Source organism: Gymnoscopelus braueri, assembly GCF_963280865.1.
Source record: "Gymnoscopelus braueri genome assembly, chromosome: 3".
Classification (NCBI taxonomy): Eukaryota; Metazoa; Chordata; class Actinopteri; order Myctophiformes; family Myctophidae; genus Gymnoscopelus; species Gymnoscopelus braueri.
In genome coordinates this window covers 29,373,465-29,393,389 of record NC_137612.1, presented here as the reverse complement: position 1 = coordinate 29,393,389, position 19,925 = coordinate 29,373,465, and the positions used below count along the sequence as shown (strand labels likewise).

Here is a 19,925-nt window from a genome sequence, read left to right as displayed (position 1 = left end):
TTTCTTCTAGTCCCTCCCTCCCTTCTTCCTCTACCCTACAGGTTGTTAAGTTCCATCAGATAAATGAATGGTCCGCTCAGCAAACATTACTCATCATTTGCTTGACAGAAAGCATGGCCATGTTATGGATCTGCCCCTTTTATCTAAACTAACAGCAAAAACTCATCCCTTCCTTCCCTAGAGAGAGAGAGAGACTGTGTGTGTGTGTGTGTGTGTGTGTGTGTGTGTGTGTGTGTGTGTGTGTGTGTGTGTATGTGGGGGGGGGGGGGGGGGGGGGGGGGGGAACAAGGACGTGTGACAAATCTGGGCCCTTTGATAACAATGTTAACTAGGTAAGTGTCAGAGAGATGAATAGCACCCTGTCACTGCGACCAGCAACATGAGGATCCATTGATATTTCTCATTATGTCGCCCCGCCGCCGCACCCCATCATCACCCCACCCCCGTTCTGAAGACCTAAGCCCCCCTCCCCCCAGGTTGTGTGTTCCCTAATAACACTGCCACGCTGGAAGATGAATCACAGCCAAATAACAACGGTGAGAACCTCCCCCAAATATGATCGCTATGTCCACTTGTCTGTAGTCACACTTGGGAGGGGAAGAGCCATCGATAAAGATCTAATGAACAATACTATCAAGTGCTATCAGGGGCCAAGGGGGACTCAGCGAGAGGGAAATGGGGGAGGGGGGTGGAGAAAGAGAGAAAGAATTGAGACACTACATTTCATCGCTGGAGTAATGTCACCAGTGCACAAAGATGTGGCTGGTGGAAGTGGAATGGATGGTGACTGGAGATAGAAGGTATTGATTTGGAGGGTAGATTCCAGAATGAAAGATAATAATCAGGAAAGCTAAATAAGTGAGTCATTGTCCCCGCACGTCCTGGGGGACGCCTTGTTCCATGGGCGGACTTCATCGGACACGGAGGCACAATTCACACGCCACTGTTTCCAATCTAGTATCCGTTGAGGAAATGGTGAGACAGCTATTGGCTCACATGTGCGTGCCATGCATATTGCACAGTAAAAGAAATGCACAACTGTAACCAAATGGACTTGGATCAATTAACACCGAGCATTTTATTGTGTTGAGGGGGGAAAATTACATTATGGCCTGCTGTTAGAATTGTATAATAATGTCCGCATATTAACTCTTTGACTGCGATAACGCGTCTATTGCTAGTTTGTCCAGTTGGCCGTAGACGCGTTAGACGCGTTAGACGCGCGTTCATTGTTTAATCTCTGATCGTGCTATTCTGCTTATTTTTCATTCTAGGTCTCGAGTTCCACTTACTTCACACACACCGGCATCCGGTTTCATGACGCAGATTCCGTTTCCGGTTTTCTTTTTTTTCCCCGGTCATTTTCGGCCAGAATAGGGAAACACACGGTTTTTCACACGGTAGAAAAAATGAACGGAGAGGTCCACTTCTATAATCTATAGTCTGGGTGACGAACAGTCATCGCCGTCGTGTATCACATCGTAATTTTGGCCGATCGGAGAATCTGAGAACACGTCACATCCGGTTTGACGTATTTGACATGTTTGACTCTGTTTGGGGGGGGGGGGGGGCAGCGAGTCAGCGAGCTGATGAAGGTGTCTATTTGCTGCTCTCTGCTGGTGGAACCATCGTATGTGTTCAAAACCGTAGCTAGACAAACTATATGAAAATTAAATAACAAAATAATAAAACAAAAAAAAACACGAAAATCTCTGGCACTGGGGGAGTACTTTATGAAAATACTCTGGCAGTCAAAGAGTTAAAAGGGAACATCTGTTGATGTTTAATATGAATCCCATTATTCTGTTGTGAGGAGGATGTGTGACAATCTGACATACCACTTCCCAGTGCCTACTGTGTACTATGACCTCAGAAATTGCTCAAACACAGTGATTCAACAAAAATATTCAGGACACCACAGTGGATCTAATGAAGAAATACATATTTGGCATAAACCTAAACCACATACAAACAAGAATAGCTGAGGAATCTACCTCATACAGGATACATTTATTAAAACTGTACATTTTCAATTTGTTAGTAATTTGCTCTGTGAAAACATGTCACACTGATGTAGACATCTGTGTGCGTGCATGTGACCCCAATGTATCTGCTGCGACGATGACATTACAGATTAGAGGTTCTTTCTTTGCTTACTTGCTTTGATGGGTGAGCGTCAGTCCTTAGTCACAATATGTGGATTTTTGCTTTCAAAAAAGCACATTTCTAAAAACAATCATAAAAAAAATCATTTACTTTTCAGCTCTTAATTCTTTCTCTATGGAACCTCGACGGGATGCATAGGGAGACCAAGAAAACAACAACATGTTTTGAACATCACCGCAACTTATAATCATGAGCTGACATTGTTTGGCACTAACAAGCATGGCAGAAGCATAATTGAGCTCCCAGCGTTCCCAAAGGCTTCTCAGCACGCAGAAGGAGAACAGTAGAGAGACACGAGATGTTGACATTCCCTCTAGGCCGTTCTGTCCTGATTAAATAGCCTGTATTAAATAGCCTCTCATTCTCAACAAGTGTAGCTTGCATCACCGGCGCTAGTGGAGCTAATATGAGTGAAGAGGCCTGGTGATGTCCTTGGTACAAGGCACTTCAGTTATTAGAGCCACGCCATGTCTTTCTGCAGAGATGAGTGCTGAAAGGCCATGCTGATAAAGGCATGGACGGGCTTAGGAGGAGGCAATGAGCCCAAGTGTCATCTTTATTTAAAAGACTCCGGTTTTGATTAAACATTTAATTTACACATTCATGGTGCATACAGATGCTTGATCAGTATTTTATCAGTTGGATGAATTCAATTACAGTGATGAAGGGGGCACGCAAAGTATCAACAGAATTGCAAAGTATTTTTAAAAGTGGTTTATGTGGGCAATGCTTAACCCTGTTAGACTTAAGTTCAACTAATGATCCCCAACTATACTAATGTAATTGACATAAGATGGTGTTTTAATAATGCACAGGCACTGCATCATTGGACGCAAGTTGTAAGTGGTGAATTTGAAAGATGACATTGATTTTGTCTAATCTAAACGTAACCACTGCAGCTCTCGTGTTTGCCAATATGGCCTGTGGACTTTGCAATAGCCTCACACAAAGCCTCAGAGCAGCTAAATGCATTCTTATTTAGCTGCCCTGTTTATTTAATAAACGGCCCACTGGTCTCCTTCTGTTGTGTTCCAACACATTTATTATGGCATCGCTCCTACTAGGAGATGAGCTGTCTGTTTGTTAACTGTGTCTGTGCGTGTGCGTGTGCATGCGCACACGCACACGTGTGTGTGTGTGTGTGTAATTACTTAAGTCTTGCAATAAATCCTAAATCTAACACATCACCAGTGTGGACAAACATAGTATGGGTAATTTGGTCCTATGACGTGTATTTAGTCTTCGTCACTAACCTGGCAGCCAAATTCATCTGGTGCTACAGTGTATGGGTTGTTGATTGAATACAAAGAAGACAGACAAGTAAAGTGGTCAAATCAAGTAAAGCCACCCTCTCCTTCCTCCCAATGAACAAGTAAATATAAAATACACATAAACTGAACTTTATTTAATTTAACCCACTTATAAGGCTTATTAAAAACATTTAAAAGATAGCCTATCTACAAGCTCACAATGCACAGCAACGTGTGGTGAGCTTATAGATCAGCTATTTCTGAAAAAAAATCAAAAGGTTAAAATTCGGGACACATCAGCAGCATAATTCCCGATACTGATGTTGTAAAAAAAACTAAAATAATGACCGATATATCGGCCAAACTGATAAATCGGTCAGACTCTATCCCTTACCATGACATTCTGTCACAGAATGAGAAGGCATGCTTTAGTTTGACTACACACACCTAGGGCATGTCACCTAGAGCATAATATGTCAATAAATACATATTTGAGTTCTGAAAAGTACAGAAATACAGTGATATTCCTATTGTAATCAGCAGGGTTTGAATCGCAGACAAACCAATCTGTGATGATTGTTTAGATTTTTCACATTGTGTTTAATCCTAGCTGAAGAGCCGAAGGTATTGCTGTGCTTTGTATAACCTTGGAAACTACAGTAGCTGGTATTCATACGCTCTTGGCTCTACAGAGAAAAATGGACCTCAGGTCAGCGCTATTGCTCTTCCCACAACAGGACAATTATGACAAAGAGCGGATAGGTATGAGACCAACGGCAACAATGATTCTGTGCGGCCCACTCTCCCTGAGCTTGATTAAAAGGTCAAAACACTTATTTTTCAGAACCACTGACATTTCCATGATGCAATCCTTCAGTCCAGGCAGAGGAAGAGAAAGCATCAAATAATTATTTACCATATGTTTCAGTCAGATACTGACTAATATCATCACAGTAATTCTATACATTCATCATATTGGTGTATAATTTTTAAGGTATTTCTGCTTTCTTTCAGCAGTAAACAGAGATGGTGACCTATATACTGCACTATACAGTGCAATACTGTATTCTCTCTGTCAGATTACATAAATGGTCTATATATTATATACTGTAGCAACTATATTCTTAAGGGGGCCAGATTTGAGAACTGTTATTTATGGGGGGAAGTCTTGGTTGGGCAGACATTCTCTCACAATAACTTTTACTTCAATTGATATAAAAATCAAACACAATAATAATGCGACCCACAGATCTTTTAATTCATATGAAAGTATACTGAAGGTTAATTTGAAGGGTTTGGAAATAAATCAACATTGTTTGAATGAACAGTAAACAACAGCATTGCCAATTAGAACTAATAATAGTAACAATTCAAGTTATAATTCTATCATTGTATTTAATGAAATTCATTTTTATGCTTATAGCACTGTTTATCTGCAAGACATAATGCAAGAGTCCATATTGAGTGAAGTTGCACTTTTTAGAAAGCACAGTAATATTCAGCACATAAGAAGATTCACGTTTGACAGCAACTGAGCAAATGCTCGTTTTAATTCATGTGAGAAAAGCTGGATTCAAATCGATCCAGACATCATTAAAAAGGTAAAACGCCCACGCCTTTGTGTTTGAATATAGCACTGCATTAATATTCTGAATCCGAAAGTGTTCACAACCCACACACTTGTGTCAGTCTAAGAGGGCTCCCTCATCAAGTAACGTTTTTTAGCAGAGACGTCTGTCCCTGCATCAGTGGGAGAGTGAAGTAATCACATCTCATTGCAACGTTTGCTTTTAGTATATCTAAATACTCTGACATCACAGGTGTGATCTGTGCAAATGATGACTGAATATAGAAAATGGAGCATTTAGTTTTGACTCAAATCAACTCAACTTCAAAAGTGTCAAAATCAGCGGGGAAATAATAATCATTTTCCTGTAGCCCCTGATTAGCCCATTTCAGTGCACGGAGATGGTCAATTAACATCCCTCTGCTAAAGCAGGCACATCGCCACAAACATGTACTGTATGGCTTTTTGGTATCATTTCTCTTATTTCAAGGTTGACCTTGACATTTCGCCAAATGATAACCTGTGTAACTGTAAACGCACTGATAAATATAAATGTACAGAACTAACATTTGTGAACTTGTTAAAGAGGCTAGCTAGCGATTGAGGCAGGAGACGAGTGTTGTGGTGTCAGACTGTAGCTATAGATGTTGGAATCATGAGCAGATGATTGGAGAATATTAAATACATGGCATATTTCTGTATAAAACGCCTGATAACATTTATTACAGAATATTCAGACATCTGGCTCTAGTTGAATACCTATCCTAAGGTCTAAGGTCTGTTAGCTTACCTGTGATAATGTACAAATGGAACCAAATGACCCGTAAGGGTCCATTTGGTTCCATTTGTACACTCTCAGGTAAATAAACACTTGAGGATTTATAGTGTACATTCTTGGTCAAAGTAGTTGTTACATACAATAGTGGTCTACTGCCCGGATTAGTGGTCTATAGGTAGAACTATATCAAGTACAGTAGATTTATCTTTCTTTTAACAGCCATTGAGCCACTCCTATAGTAATTCATTGGTTGGCAGCATGGTATCCTTTATGTGCAACTCTCTAATCGTGTTTTGACTTCAATCCTAAGTGACCTTTTTGGAGAAGTCATTTTAATGCAGTGCACACAGCAATTCAGGTTGCTGAGGCGTTGTGAAGAATAAAAAAATGAGTAGTCTCTCACTGCACTCTCTCTTATACACAATGCACAGACAGACACAGACACAGACACAACAGACACAGACAAGCACGCACGCTAGGGTGCATCAAAATGCAATGCAAAAAAATTAATCTCAAAATATCAAACTGTTAGGTGTTGCATTTTGTTCCAATGTCTATACAAATGATGTGTGCAACGTTTGGGGAACATTCATTCAGATTTAGAGGTGCAACGCAGCATGTCAAATTTAGCTATTTTGCCAAAAAGTGCCATTTTGCGTGCTTTTTGAACTCCCATTTCTTGATAACATAACATGGCAATTTCTCAAAAATACAACAAATAGTTATTGAGAAGATGTTTTTGAAAAGAGCAAAATGTGTTTATTTAAGAAGAAACATTGACATTTTCATTGAACATCACTGAAAAATTTTAGAAAATTCTAACATTTTAACAAAAACGAAAAAACACTGTGTTCAGCTTGCGTTTGCAGCAGCGAAGATTGGGCTGTTCACAGTGGTCCTGCTCAACTGCCTGCAGATTCTGCAGATGTTGCTCACTCTTGGCTGCTGCCACAAAGTCTGTTGTGAGTTTGACTCCACGCTCGGCACAGTCATTCATAATGTTGATGGCACGCACATTCACCACACCTGCCTGGAATGATGCGCTGTCTGGTAGCCCAATCCTCTACATTGAGTGAGAGAAATTCTGGATCGATGTGCAGCTGGTGCATACCGAACCAGCAGTCTGGTTTGGCGAGGTCGGCCAACCTGGTGGTCGGCAAGAGGACTGGAAGCTTTGGCTTGCCGAAACCAGTGCCAAAGCGCTGCTTTGGGGCTTGCATGGGAAGATCATCTAGCTTGTGCTCCAAGATGGCATCCGCAAGTGCACAACGCAACTGGCACCTTGGTGCTGAAGAGTGCCAGGGGCAGCATCTCACCGGTCAGGTACCTGAGGTGCCTCTTCAGCGCTTTTATGGCTGATGTTGCAATGCCCTCGTCAACAGACGTGTAGGTTGTGGTAGAGTTTGGGGTCATTCTATGCGGCATCTACGGCTGTGTCACAGGTCAGCCACCATGTTGCGTAGATGTGCGCAATGAAGTTGGCAAACGCCCAAATCTTCGGCACCTACTGCCATGTGGTGATGGTGCCCTGGGGAAACAAGGCGATATGCTGCTCCATCAAAGCCAGCTTGAGAGGGTAGAGGAGCTTGGCCATCCAGCCGCCTTGTGCAGAGCTCCTGACCATTGAAAGTATACTGCAGTCTGTGCTGCTTCATCTACACCCAGATAGACAAGACACAGTTGCACAAACTTGTGGTAGTCGCCTCGCTTGTAGTCTATCACTGCTGCAGTACAGCAAGTTCAGCATGTAACTTGCCCAGTAACGGTTGTTCGGAATTTGGCAGTAATGTAGCGGGACAATGGGCCACTGTAATTGTGCGGCAGCAAGTTCCAGTTGTCCTGCAACAAACAAGTAAACAAGGTAACCTCTGGTGAGCGTAACGTCTCCACCTTGAGATCAGTGAAAATGTGGCTGAGGAGCACCTCACCAATGTGATGCCGGCCCCCGGACCAGAGCAGTGGTCTACCAAGTGAGAGCTGGATGGCAATGCATGCATGCTGCATCACAGCGTGTCAAATACCATGTTGATAACCTGGTCAGCACAACACCAGTCCTGCACTAGCTTGTATGTCAGCTCTCCGCACGCCTCGTCTTTCCTCTTTGTATATGCTGGCACACCAAAAAGTTTGAGCTGCTCCGCATCTCCAACCACCACTGTCAAACGCTCCTCCAACTGGCGCACATTGCTGAACATCAGTGTCAACTTGCTGTCCCAGTGCAGGGTGCACATGGGAGATGGTGTCCACTGCTTGTGGTGTTCTTGTGCACTTGGCCGCGTGATCGATCTGCTGTTGCGTAGGATGCTGAAATATTTGCACAATTACCGCCCAACTCTGAACTTAAACGTGAAGGCAGCCTGCTGCATCGGTGTGATCTTCAACAGTGTAGCCAGTAACACGAGACTCGGCCGGCTGAGGATGTAGGGTGGAATGCAGGCTGTGGTGCCAGTCTTCTGTATCGCTATGCTCATCACTTTCGCTCTCCAACATCGCCATTCTGGACTTCACTGTCATTTCCTGCTGCTCCTTGGTAAAGCGTGCCTGCCGGGCAGCTTCCAAAAGTACAACTCATATGAAAATATCCTTAATAAAAGTACATCAACACAAAGAATAGAGAGTAGATTACCTCAATTGTCTTCAGGTAAAGGGTGGAGTATTTTTGCCTCACAGCATTGTGCTTCGTTAGCATTAGAATTGTCCTCGATTCTCTCAGGTTAGCATGGCTACCAAATAAACATTATGTTGAATGTTGAAATGAAAGTTGTAGCTAGAGTGCATTATGCACAATGTGTTGGTGATGGCAGTAACATTAAATTAGATTATAAAAATTAAAAAATAATAAACAAAAGGTAAAAACATGCATAGTATGCTGGTTACCCCCTTTTGCCAAAAAAGCTGATGGCCGTTGCACCTCTAAATCACCTCGTATTGCAAAAATATTTTGCATATGTTTTAACAACATGCATTGGAACACTTTTATCACATTAACAGATCAGCAGGTTAAAATTGTATTTTTTGATGCACCCTAACGCACGCACACACGCACGCACGCACGCACGCACGCACGCACGCACGCACGCACGCACGCACGCATATACACAAAACAAACAATGTTTTCAATATTTGCTCATTCCTGAACATTGATCAACAATGAGTATTATGCTTGTCATGGTTTCCCAGAATGGCCATCTGGTTTGAGGCTGTTTTGTGAATGTTGATGAGCACCACAGAAGGTAGAATGTACTTAGTAATAATGGGCAAAACACATCTGTATTACTCAGCAGTGTTCAAATTCATTTGGGATGTAAGCTGTTTTAGGCAGTAGCAAAACAGCATTGGTAGTGGCAACTGATCCTCATCAGGTGATCTGGTGGCCCAGATATTCAGCACACCATCACAAAACTTGAAAACGATTATAGGTTTGAGCCCTTAACACATTGCATGCCAGTCGCGTAGATCTACGCGAACCTATTTAAAGCCGCAGCGTGCCAGTCGCGTAGATCTACGCGAACCGCCGATTCCCATGTTAAGTGCCCCAGGTGCACTTTCCGAATTTTTTTGATCCATTTCCGTTTCCGGTTTCCGGTCGGAAACGGAATTATTCGGGTTCCGGTTTTTTCGATCGTATCCGCTTCCTGTCTGGGATCCTGTTTAAAACTCGATTTTCTCTGGTTGTTGTTTTTCTCCTCGCTGATCACTGTTTATGGTTGATCGGCTGTAGCTTCAAGATGGCGGCACGGATTTGGAAACTGTTTTCGCTCGCCGTTTCTCACGGATCCGCTGTGTGTTTAGAACCAAATGAACGCGCACTTTTAACTTATTTAGCGAGGTCTGTGGCGACATGAAAAAAACTAAAAAACAACAATAAAACGCTGGCACTGGTGAGTACATTATGAGATTAAACTCTGGCATGGAATGTGTTAAAGGAGAATTTTGGACTAAAGTTTTCTTACCTTTTCTATGACGTTATGATATCTTAGGATGAATGGTACAGTAGAACATTTTCATAACTCCACCCCTGAGCCGCCACAGCTTAAAAGGTGCGCGGATAGGCCTTAGGTTAGATCACATATTTTAATAGCTTTTTTATTAATTTTTTTTGGTGAGATGACGTTCATAGTGACAGAACACTATGCAACCCAAAAAAAAACAAAAAAGAAGTCTCGCTAGACGAGATTGAAATCTCGAGATTTCAATCTTGTCTAGCGAGACTTCTGTTTTTTTTTTTTTTGGGACAGTGTTCTGTCACTATGAACGTTAGATCTAAAAAAAAAGGTGTCAGACAGTATCAGAGTCTAATTTGTTTGTCTACTTGTTAGGCAAAAGGAAATGCTAGCATTTAATTCAGTCTGACCAGTAGCAGGGATACAATATATCTCCACTGGCTATACAAATGAATGGGCAGAAGGCGGATATAAAAAGCAGAGGCTCTACCACCCCATTTTTTATATGTCACTCTGGACAAGACCAACTGATAGATTTCTATGCTCTAAAGTTGTGGTCATTAACTTTGGGTGCAACAAACTGTATTATTGCAAAACAAGTAGAATAAATGACATACAAATGTCAACTATGAATGTGGTAACAGTCTGAAAACTCTGCGGAAGGCGTTTTTTCGTGCCTCCCAGAGACCCAGACTCGAGCCGGGCACCGGATCCAGCAAACCGTCCCCCGCCCCGATACGACCCACTGTTTGCACGCTATTGCTGTTTTAATTACGAAAAGCGTAGATCTACAAGCACCGGCCAGTGAAAGCTGCCTGTGTCCGCTCTGAGGAGCACTGTGGCCGGCCACTGAGGACCAGATTGTTTGGTAGCACACTAGCATTGCATCACTTGCTAACGTCTATATGATAAAGCTACACAAGCACACATACCTTCTGCAACTTCTCTGACCGCCCCTCCAGAGCATATAGGAACTCTCTGACCACGTATAAGAATAAGAATCTGCACACCAGTATTACTGCTCCCAAATACTATATTACTTTAACTCTCTGACCAACACTCCAGGGTATGGGAACTTGGGAAGCGATAGCGAACCAATCATCAAAAAGGTGAAATGCCAAAATTTGGAAGAAACGCAATTTTTTCACGAAGAAACTTCATTCTGAACGTGTCCTTGTAATCCGGTAAATGTAAACTGCTTGTGTACAATTTGTGTGCATAAATCCTGAGCTATAAATACTGTAAGAAAGGCAAAGGCTCATAATTGACAATCAATGGGCAGTGGTCAGGGCAATTTATAATGGCATATGTGCACATTTTCTGGTCCATAAATGTTAGTGCTAAAATGAAATAAAGCCCATTTAGGTGTAACAGCTCAATACAAACATCCCACACACATCTACAAGGTCAATCTTCTTTTCATTTGCTGTGGAACTCTAGCTTCCATATTCTCTTAATGACATCACATTATTCTCTGCCCTGCTAGGTTTAGGACAGAGGTTGTTCACATTCACAAATATTAATTGAACTTTACAACATCATAAGAATGACATACAGTATGCTAATCAGGTTTTACATCTGTTGTTCCACTTTCTTCAATTGCTGGTGACAGATGGCTTGTCATGAACTTGCCAAATAAATTAACGGTTCACAACTGAGTGTATAGATGAAAAAAATATCAAATCCTCAAATAATCTACATCCTTAATGATGTGTTTATTAGTTGATTGTTTATTAGTTCTAATAAAACCTAGAATTAAGTTGCTTTTGCAATGCCCAACTCGGATAGATAAAAAAAAAACATGAATAATACATGTAAATACAAATGTAAATCAAACATGACATCACATACACATGTTTGATAGCCAGTCATCATCACTGAATCCTCTAAATACTATTCTCCTGTAACACTGCCAACTCCCTGTCTGTGCATCCAAATACAGCTGTGGCAATGACCACACTGTCACAGATAATTACTGTGTGAAATAACATTCTCCTTAGCCATTTCCTGTGACAACTTCATCCCCTATAAAAAAAAGAATAAGAAGAAGCATATAATAAAGCCATATCCTTCCCATCTGACAAGCACAGCAATCTGCATTTAGCATGGGAGAGAGAGAGAGAGATCTGATTTCAATGTATGGACGGTAAATATCTGTCTGAATACGATCAGGACACTAAATGGATACGAAACGCCTGTTATTGCCAGGTTTAAAAGGGGCCTATTTGGAACTGCTGATCCCCCAGCTCATTCATTCTATAAGAAAGATGAGGGTAAGCAATAAAGTGCTATACAGTTCGTAGACCTAGAACAAAATTCTAAAGCCTTTGTTACCATAGGGATTTCAGTGGTAAATATACTGTAAGCTTGAGAGAGATTCATGTTTTGTTGTACAATATAAATTACACCTGTTAATATCTCAAGCACTTAAGTGCTTTTTTTCTCTCACGTTTTCAAAAGTATATTGATTTGTGGAGATTATTTTATCAAAACACAATGTAAAAAGTCAGGTGCTGAGACCCCATGGCAGAGGTAACTTCCAGTTTGAAGTCATTTGTAGCACTCCATACACTGTGTTCCTTACTTACTTAGGCCTTTATATTCCTTTCAGAACATAGGCCATTGATGAGTGATTTCCACCCACATTGCATGCCAACAGTTTTCACACCCCTCACCTCATCAAAAATATCCCCTTTCGTCAATTTCAGCGTCTCAGGTGCATCTGTGACCAAGGAAGTGACTTTACCTCAAAGGCTGTAGAAATGAAGAATCGGTTCACTGAGCGAGGCTACAAACACAGAGAGTTGGAAACGTCACTCAAGGTAAAAGCTATGGACAGGAAGAGTCTCTTGTGTGTAGTAAACAGAAACGTCCACACAAAAGCAATGCTTATTTTATATCCACATTTAGTAAACAGTCAGCTCAGATCCGTGGCATTATTGAGCACAACTGGAGTTTGCTACATACAGTAACGACCCTGCTATTAAACAGATTTGTTCTGCATTACCTACATTAGTCTCTAGGAGGGCACCTACCCTGCGGAATAGACTAATGCGCAGTCATTTGCCACCTAAAACTTCTTGGCTTCAGAAACCAATCGGCAACTTTCCCTGTGGTCACTGTACTCATTGTACCAACATCCCTAAAACAAATAGATTCATTGATGTGTTTACCAAATCACATATACAAAATTCATAATTTAGCAAATTGTAACAAATTAAATACTTAACGATTTTAGTTTTACTTAATCAATTTATCTGCATAGAAACACTCTTACAGTCAAGTCCACTGACTTGACTGTAGGAGTGTTCCTGAAATGACCATGCAGACAAAGTGGTGACAGCACCATATTATATTACATTATATTATATATATGATAACATAATATGATATAATATAATATATAATATACTAACATCATTTCTCTGTATTCTTTGTAGTGTAACCTCACCACCTAACCCTGTCAGCTGGCCATAAATAGACAGAATACAAGATAAAGGGGACATCAAACATAAACCTCAAATATTTGCCAACTATGCCCAGAGCAGTACGCTCATAATGGTATGGGACTATTACAGGATTATTATCAGGCTAGTGTTAAGTGTAATGCAAATTGTGACATTGATTCAGAGTGAACTGGATAAGCTATGTCACTGTAAATCAGTGGAGTTCAAGAAGCACAAAGGGGAAAAGCAAACATAGCCTGAACAGAATGGTTTCATACAGTATAAGACTGCGTTGTTCGAGACGATCCAAAGACACAAACAGAACAATTAACAGTGTTTTTATTATTAGCAGAGCCATGTTCACACTTTCAAAGTACCAGAATAAAAATGGTGTGGGGGGGGGGGGGGGGGGGGACATGTAAACAATAAGGGAAAAAAAACAATTATGATGCACCATGACAGTTCTTGTTTGGCAAGGTGACACTGCAAAGAAAATTGAATTTGCCATCTGGCACATCAGAGGACGACAGCGATGCTTGCGATAGAGACACCAAGAAGAAAGAGAGCTAGAGATGAAGGAAGGGACGGATATGACTGGATTTAGCTGCTGACTCTGTCAGAGAGCCGCTGTCAGCCGGGGGGACAGGCTCTTTATGACCACGCTGCGTGAGTCTACTGCAACGCTCCAATTCATCTGAATAAAAATGACAAGCGAAACCTCACTCCCAAGCCTCATCCCTTCTCTTTACTGCAATAAACACTAAGCTGACTGTGGCATTGCTACTGCCGTGTGTTGTCTGCATCATCTGAAGCTGCAAAAAAACATCTTAAGCGATAACGTCTGGCCCCTGTTGAGGTCATGAGCTGAGCAGCTGACTTGTCATTACAACAGCAGGAAGTACCAAGGCTACGCAAAAAAGGAAATAAATAAATGTGTGTGTATATAATATAAACTTTATCAAATTACGATATGCCCACATATAGGCGGGACCGTGGGCATGTCACTCTGACTCAGACATAACCATAAACAAACCAGATACACCCATATATAGGCATTTCACTATGACTCAGACATAACCATAAACAAACTCGATATATATGAAGATCCGGTTGTCCAGAGCCTGCAGATCCAACCGCTATGCCCATATATGGTCATGTTCATATATAGAACCAACCGACTTCAAATTCGGCGAGCGCATCGGCAAGGACTCGAGGGAGTGCGGTGCCTGCCGCCGAGTCATTCGGATATGTGGTTGTCCAGAACCGCCGATCCGACCGATATGTCCATATATGGGCATATATGGATACAGTTGTTGGATACAACTGTATGGATACAGAGTTAATCAAATCAAATAAATAAATTAAATAATAGAGAGGGCACCGGAAATCCCATCCACTTGCATGGAGTTGCTCACCCAGTGCATGGGCCGAAATCACCTCTTCTTCCGGGTTGTGAAATGTGACGGGCGGGGCCTATTTGGGGACACGTTTTGCGTCACCTCCATGCGCAACCCTGTGCGCAAGCTCGTGCGCAAGCTCGTGAGTCAAGCCCATTGGTCAAAACCGTTTTCGCTCATTCGTGACAGTGGCCCCAGGCCGTTTTAAGCTGCAGTACCTATGAATGGCCAGTACGTCCAATGCGCTTCAATGCAACCTCTGGGTTCTGGGGGCTTGTCCAGAACCAACGATGCAACCAATAGTAGCGGCCCGAACTTCTATTAATTAAACTTAAGGGAGGACCGGCCGGCGAACCACATCGTCACGCTCATGTCACTATGACTCAGCCATAACCAATGAGGAGTTCCCAATGCAGTTACGCCCAAATATGGAGTGTGTTGTCTAACCTCAATGTGTCGTCATGGCATCAGGCGCAAACAAATAATTCAGCTCCATATATGGGCACAAAGGGGGTATGCCCATATATGGGCATATACTGATGACATCAGCGATCTCCATATATGGGCATATTAGTCGGATGCATATATTTATAATATACATTAGTATATATTTATATACATTAGTAGTATTACACTGGATGACTCATCCAGTGTAATACTACTAAATAAGTCCAATCAAATGTATGTGCCGCCCACATTTCTATGAAAGCTGCCAGTTGCAACTGCAGGATGAGAGCTCTCTGTGGAAACTTACAGATTACAATGTTGTTTCTCTTGCAGCAGTAGCCTATAAGGAGAAGGAGGCAGCCAAAACTAAGTGTTATCTTCGAAAATGTATTATATTAAAGAAAAATAAAATCATCTCAGTTTGAAGTTACAACAAGGCGATATTAGGTTATTAAACATCTTTTTAGGTTCTGGTTTTGGTAGCTTATCACAGCTTGACAAATGACAGTATGACCTGTAAGGCACTGCCCCTAGGTGAAGCACCTATGTGGGATGGGGGGGTGGTCTATTTAAGCAGTCACACCTAATCAGAGGGACTCAGAGCTACAGTAGGTGTGACTACACAACTGTTGTACATTGATCACAGGATTAATCAGTCATCACGCACATTCAGGGTAGGGGACCGCCTCTGTCATGGCAGGTCTGGTGTCTGCCGCTTTGTTATTTGTTTCCTTGTGGCCATCTGCCACATTAACACCAGAGGCATGGCAAGCAGTTTGTGGTCGCATGGAAATAAACAGTACTTTTGACCTGAAACCTTGGCTGTCATCTGTCCAACAATTCAAGCGGCCCTGTTGGGGAGCAGCACAGCTGAGCGTGTTACAACCTGTTATTTAGGGAGTACCGTTATCTACTGTAAATGACAATCAATAATTGTCCCACCCTGTTTTTACAGTTAGCGCACAGATATGTGGAATCAAATAGGCTGCTAGCTGTTTCTCCGGTGATGAATAATATCACCAGAGAGATCACTGAACTCCAGTTGCTTTGACGTCACTGGACTAGAGGTCTTTTGCGAAGCCTCTTGAATATGGTCAAGAGCTCACTAGTCACTAGATTCTGTGCAGGTTTCCCATATGGCTAAGCGAATGCCACTTTGACCTCTGTGCTTGTACATTATCTGGATGATTACAGTAGACACACCAGCCGAGAGCTATTCAACTATGTTTTTAATGGGGCCAGATTTGAAAAATCCAGGGGAGGAGACATTATCCTGACTATTACATAAATCGATAAAAAGAACAATGGTCAAACACAATTATACTAATATAGATGACTTAATTAAAAACTATTATTGACTTTTAATTGTAAGTGTCTATAAATTATTTTAGTTGATTATTTTCGATAAACAGGCACTGCATTCACAAAAGTAATGAACAATAGTAACAGTAAATGTCATGAATCAGTTCCTCACCTTTTGTAAATGATACATTTGCCTATAATACTGTTTCTACACAGATGTATACACTTCCTTATGGGAAAAGTTGCACTTTAGTTCAAACACAAGCTCTCATATTTGCGAATCACACTGCAATATGCTCAGATACAACCTTTTAGAAAACTTGTGGCTGTTTAAGATCATGTGATAATTGTATATCAACCAGTTCAAGGGGGCCTTTGTCAAGTGATGGCACCTGGTTACCTTTAGCAGAAAAGCAGCTATAGGGGTTGCCATGTCCATGGCTCTCCCATGGAATGGAGCTACTTTTTAAGTGTTTTCACAGGCAGATGTTTTGTTGTCTCCGCCAGGCCGAAAGGCATGGCGAGAGAATATGTTTTACCCCCTGTCCGTCCGTACGTCCGTCCGTCCGTCCGTGTGTGTGTCCATCTGTCCGTTAGCAGCTAATCTCCGGCACCGTTGGCCCGGTCACTGCGAAACTGTGTACACACACTCCCTGGATGCCAATTCAGAACCTCTGCGCCAAATGTTTCACATGGGCCTGTTATAGCGCCACCAGGAGGCCGATTTGTGACATTACTCCTACAGATTTTATCCAAACATCATGCAAATTGGTACACAGCATCTCTACAGTCATGTGATCAACACGGATTTGTCCGATTTCCCATATTCCATCCTGATTGGCTAAGGTTGGCTTCCAAAGTTTGCAGGATTGGTCCGTTTTGAACAAAAGGCCTCAAATTATGCACGCAGCTTGCAATTTCCGTTTATTTCACACGCACATTCCCACTAGGCAGAGGAAGAAATGCCACCCTTTTCACAATGGCCTGTTATAGCGCCACCAGCAGGTCTAATTTAGCAAAACACATGTTTGGAACAAAATGCCCCAAATCATGAATGCAGTGTCCACTTGCCGTGAAAGGCCTAGGAATAAATGGCACAACTTTCACATTGGTCTATTATAGCGCCACCAGGAGGCCACAATAACGTACCTGACCTGGTGGAGACCTGTGCTCCGAGGAGCACTTTTTCTAGTTTTCCATGATTTGCATTGATTGATTGATTGAATACTTTATTAACAGTGTGCAAAAAGTGGTGAGCACCTGCTCCAGTTTTAGATAAATATCAATATCAGACAGTCTACATTTCCCTAAAGGAAACGCATGTGTTTAATTAAGTCTGACCAGAAGCAGTCATAAAACACATCCCCACTGGCCATAAAAAAATATAACCGAGGGTGGGGGGTATCAAAAGCAGAGGTGTGGATTTGCCCCCATCCTGCCAAGCAAACTCAACCCTGTGTACACACTTCTGACACTGACATGTGCTTTACAGTTTGTGCTGGCTTAAGATAATATGGCATCATTTGTAAGTGCCTTTGTGAAGGATCGAAGACCCTGATGGCTTCCCTTTGAACTCAATATTGACTCATAATGGAAAAGTGCAGACGCTGTGGGCTACGTTTCCTCTCCAATTTCACACGTAGATATAAAAAAAACAGTGCTTCACCTGTTCTATTGCCTCTTAAATAGTCTTTATGAATGAGTAAACGTGCGAAGTCTGGGTTATAAAACAATTTACGCCGGTGAGTTAAGTGCAATGTGATTATTCACTGCAAAGCAAAACACCTCAGAGAAAAATGTTCTCATTTGCGGGGCGTGACACAGAAAATATAAATGGTAGAGCTCGCCGCTGCTCTCACAATAGCCCTTATGATCACATGCAAATTAAAAACAAACCTATTTATATTTTGCTGGCGGGGCTCTTCCATAGAAGCCACGTCCCATTTCGCCCCTCTGGCTTGATGGGGGAAATAGAGTCTAGTTCGTTTTTATTACACATAGTTATTAGAATATTCATATCAAACTCACTGGTCATTGATATTCATTTGCCGCAGACTCTCTTGTTACAAATTCAGAATGTCACAGTGAAATTTAAAACAGCCTGAAAGCCGTGTTCATTATTTTCTTATTGAAATATTGTGGCTCATTGGTTAGGTGATTCCAGCTCCTTGGGGCTGTAGAGTCCACTGATATTTGTTCAACCTCATCTTCTTGTATGTTTAATTAAAGTTATTAGAAGTTCATTACTTGCAGATTGTGTTTTCAACATTCCTCGTGTAACAAGCACAATGGGATATTTCTTTTCTGGAATGAATGTACCAGCTGTACCAGAGTAGCACTTGAAAGTTAAATGGATGCAACAATCGCCACCTAATTATTCTATAAACTCTTAAAAATGAATGAGGACACACACAGACACACACACACACAGTCACACACACACACACACACACACACACACACACACACACACACACACACACACACACACACACACACACACCATTCCCCCACAGGGAAATGTGCCATAAAAGAGATTTCATTTGACAATGTTCTGAATAACATTTAAGTAAAACCAAAATGGTAAATTATCAAATAAAAAAACATATGTATTATCCCCTCTTCTCATAAATACCCTCCTTTAATAACAAAGTCCAGGAGTATCACGCTGATTTGTATACTTTTGACAAACTGCACTCTCATAACTGGGCTCCAACAAACAAACTGGCTGCATGTATATCAAGAGGGAGAATGTATTCTCAATAACGTAATGTATCATAATGTATTATAATGTAATGTAATGTAATGTATTATGAGTCAGTGCTGGGTAAATTCGTTACAACAAATGGGAGCGTAAACATAAGAAACAAAGAAACTAAATAAAAACAAAAAAACGGTCACATTACCTCATCGTAGACGCTGTCATTACGCTCAAAGTCACCTGCCTTCCTGGGGAGGATGTGGACGTGGACATGCTGTAAACAAAGCAGCAAGAGAAAACAACAGGTTTTTATTTGGCAGCATTGTTGCGTTGCTGCCTCATCCAGTGGGACAGGTACACTGCACCCGGGACTCCTCTGACAGACTGATGTGACAAAGGCAGTTTTCCCGTAGAGAGAACCTTCATTAAGTCGCAATACCGCATAGAACCCTGAGCGGAACTTGCACTGCCGCAAATCACAGGAGGGACACGGTGACATTCCACCAAGCAAGCCACCTGGCTGCCAAAGAGACTCCTTATTTTTATGGTTTTAAATGTTTAATTGGCTTTTTTTTATACCCCCCCCCCTCTCCTGTGCACGCCCCCCAAATAAAACACCTAGACTGACACACACATGTGCGCGAGGACATACAGACACACAGACACACACACACACACACACACACACACACACACACACACACACACACACACACACACACACACACACACACACACACACACTTTCACAAAGTGCTGTCACAAACTTGGCCATCTGCACGGTTAGTAATGTGAGTTCCTTCTCTGCTTGAGTGAACAAGGTAATGTCCCTGAACAACTATGTTATGCACAGACAATAACAGGAAGAGCATAAAAACCGAAAAGAAAACACTGAAAGGTTTTACCTCTTCTCTGGCAAACGACTTT

General features: G+C 41.8%; 1 protein-coding gene across 1 annotated transcript in view; it reads right to left on the bottom strand.

Moving 5' to 3' along the window:
* Positions 1-19,925, bottom strand: part of fhit (fragile histidine triad diadenosine triphosphatase) — a 354,360-nt gene that overhangs the window by 38,809 nt on the left and 295,626 nt on the right. Inside the window, exon 6 of the mRNA XM_080424249.1 lies at positions 19,204-19,272. Within this exon, the coding sequence (XP_080280375.1) occupies positions 19,204-19,272 (69 nt within the window). The remainder of the gene's footprint in view (positions 1-19,203; positions 19,273-19,925) is intronic.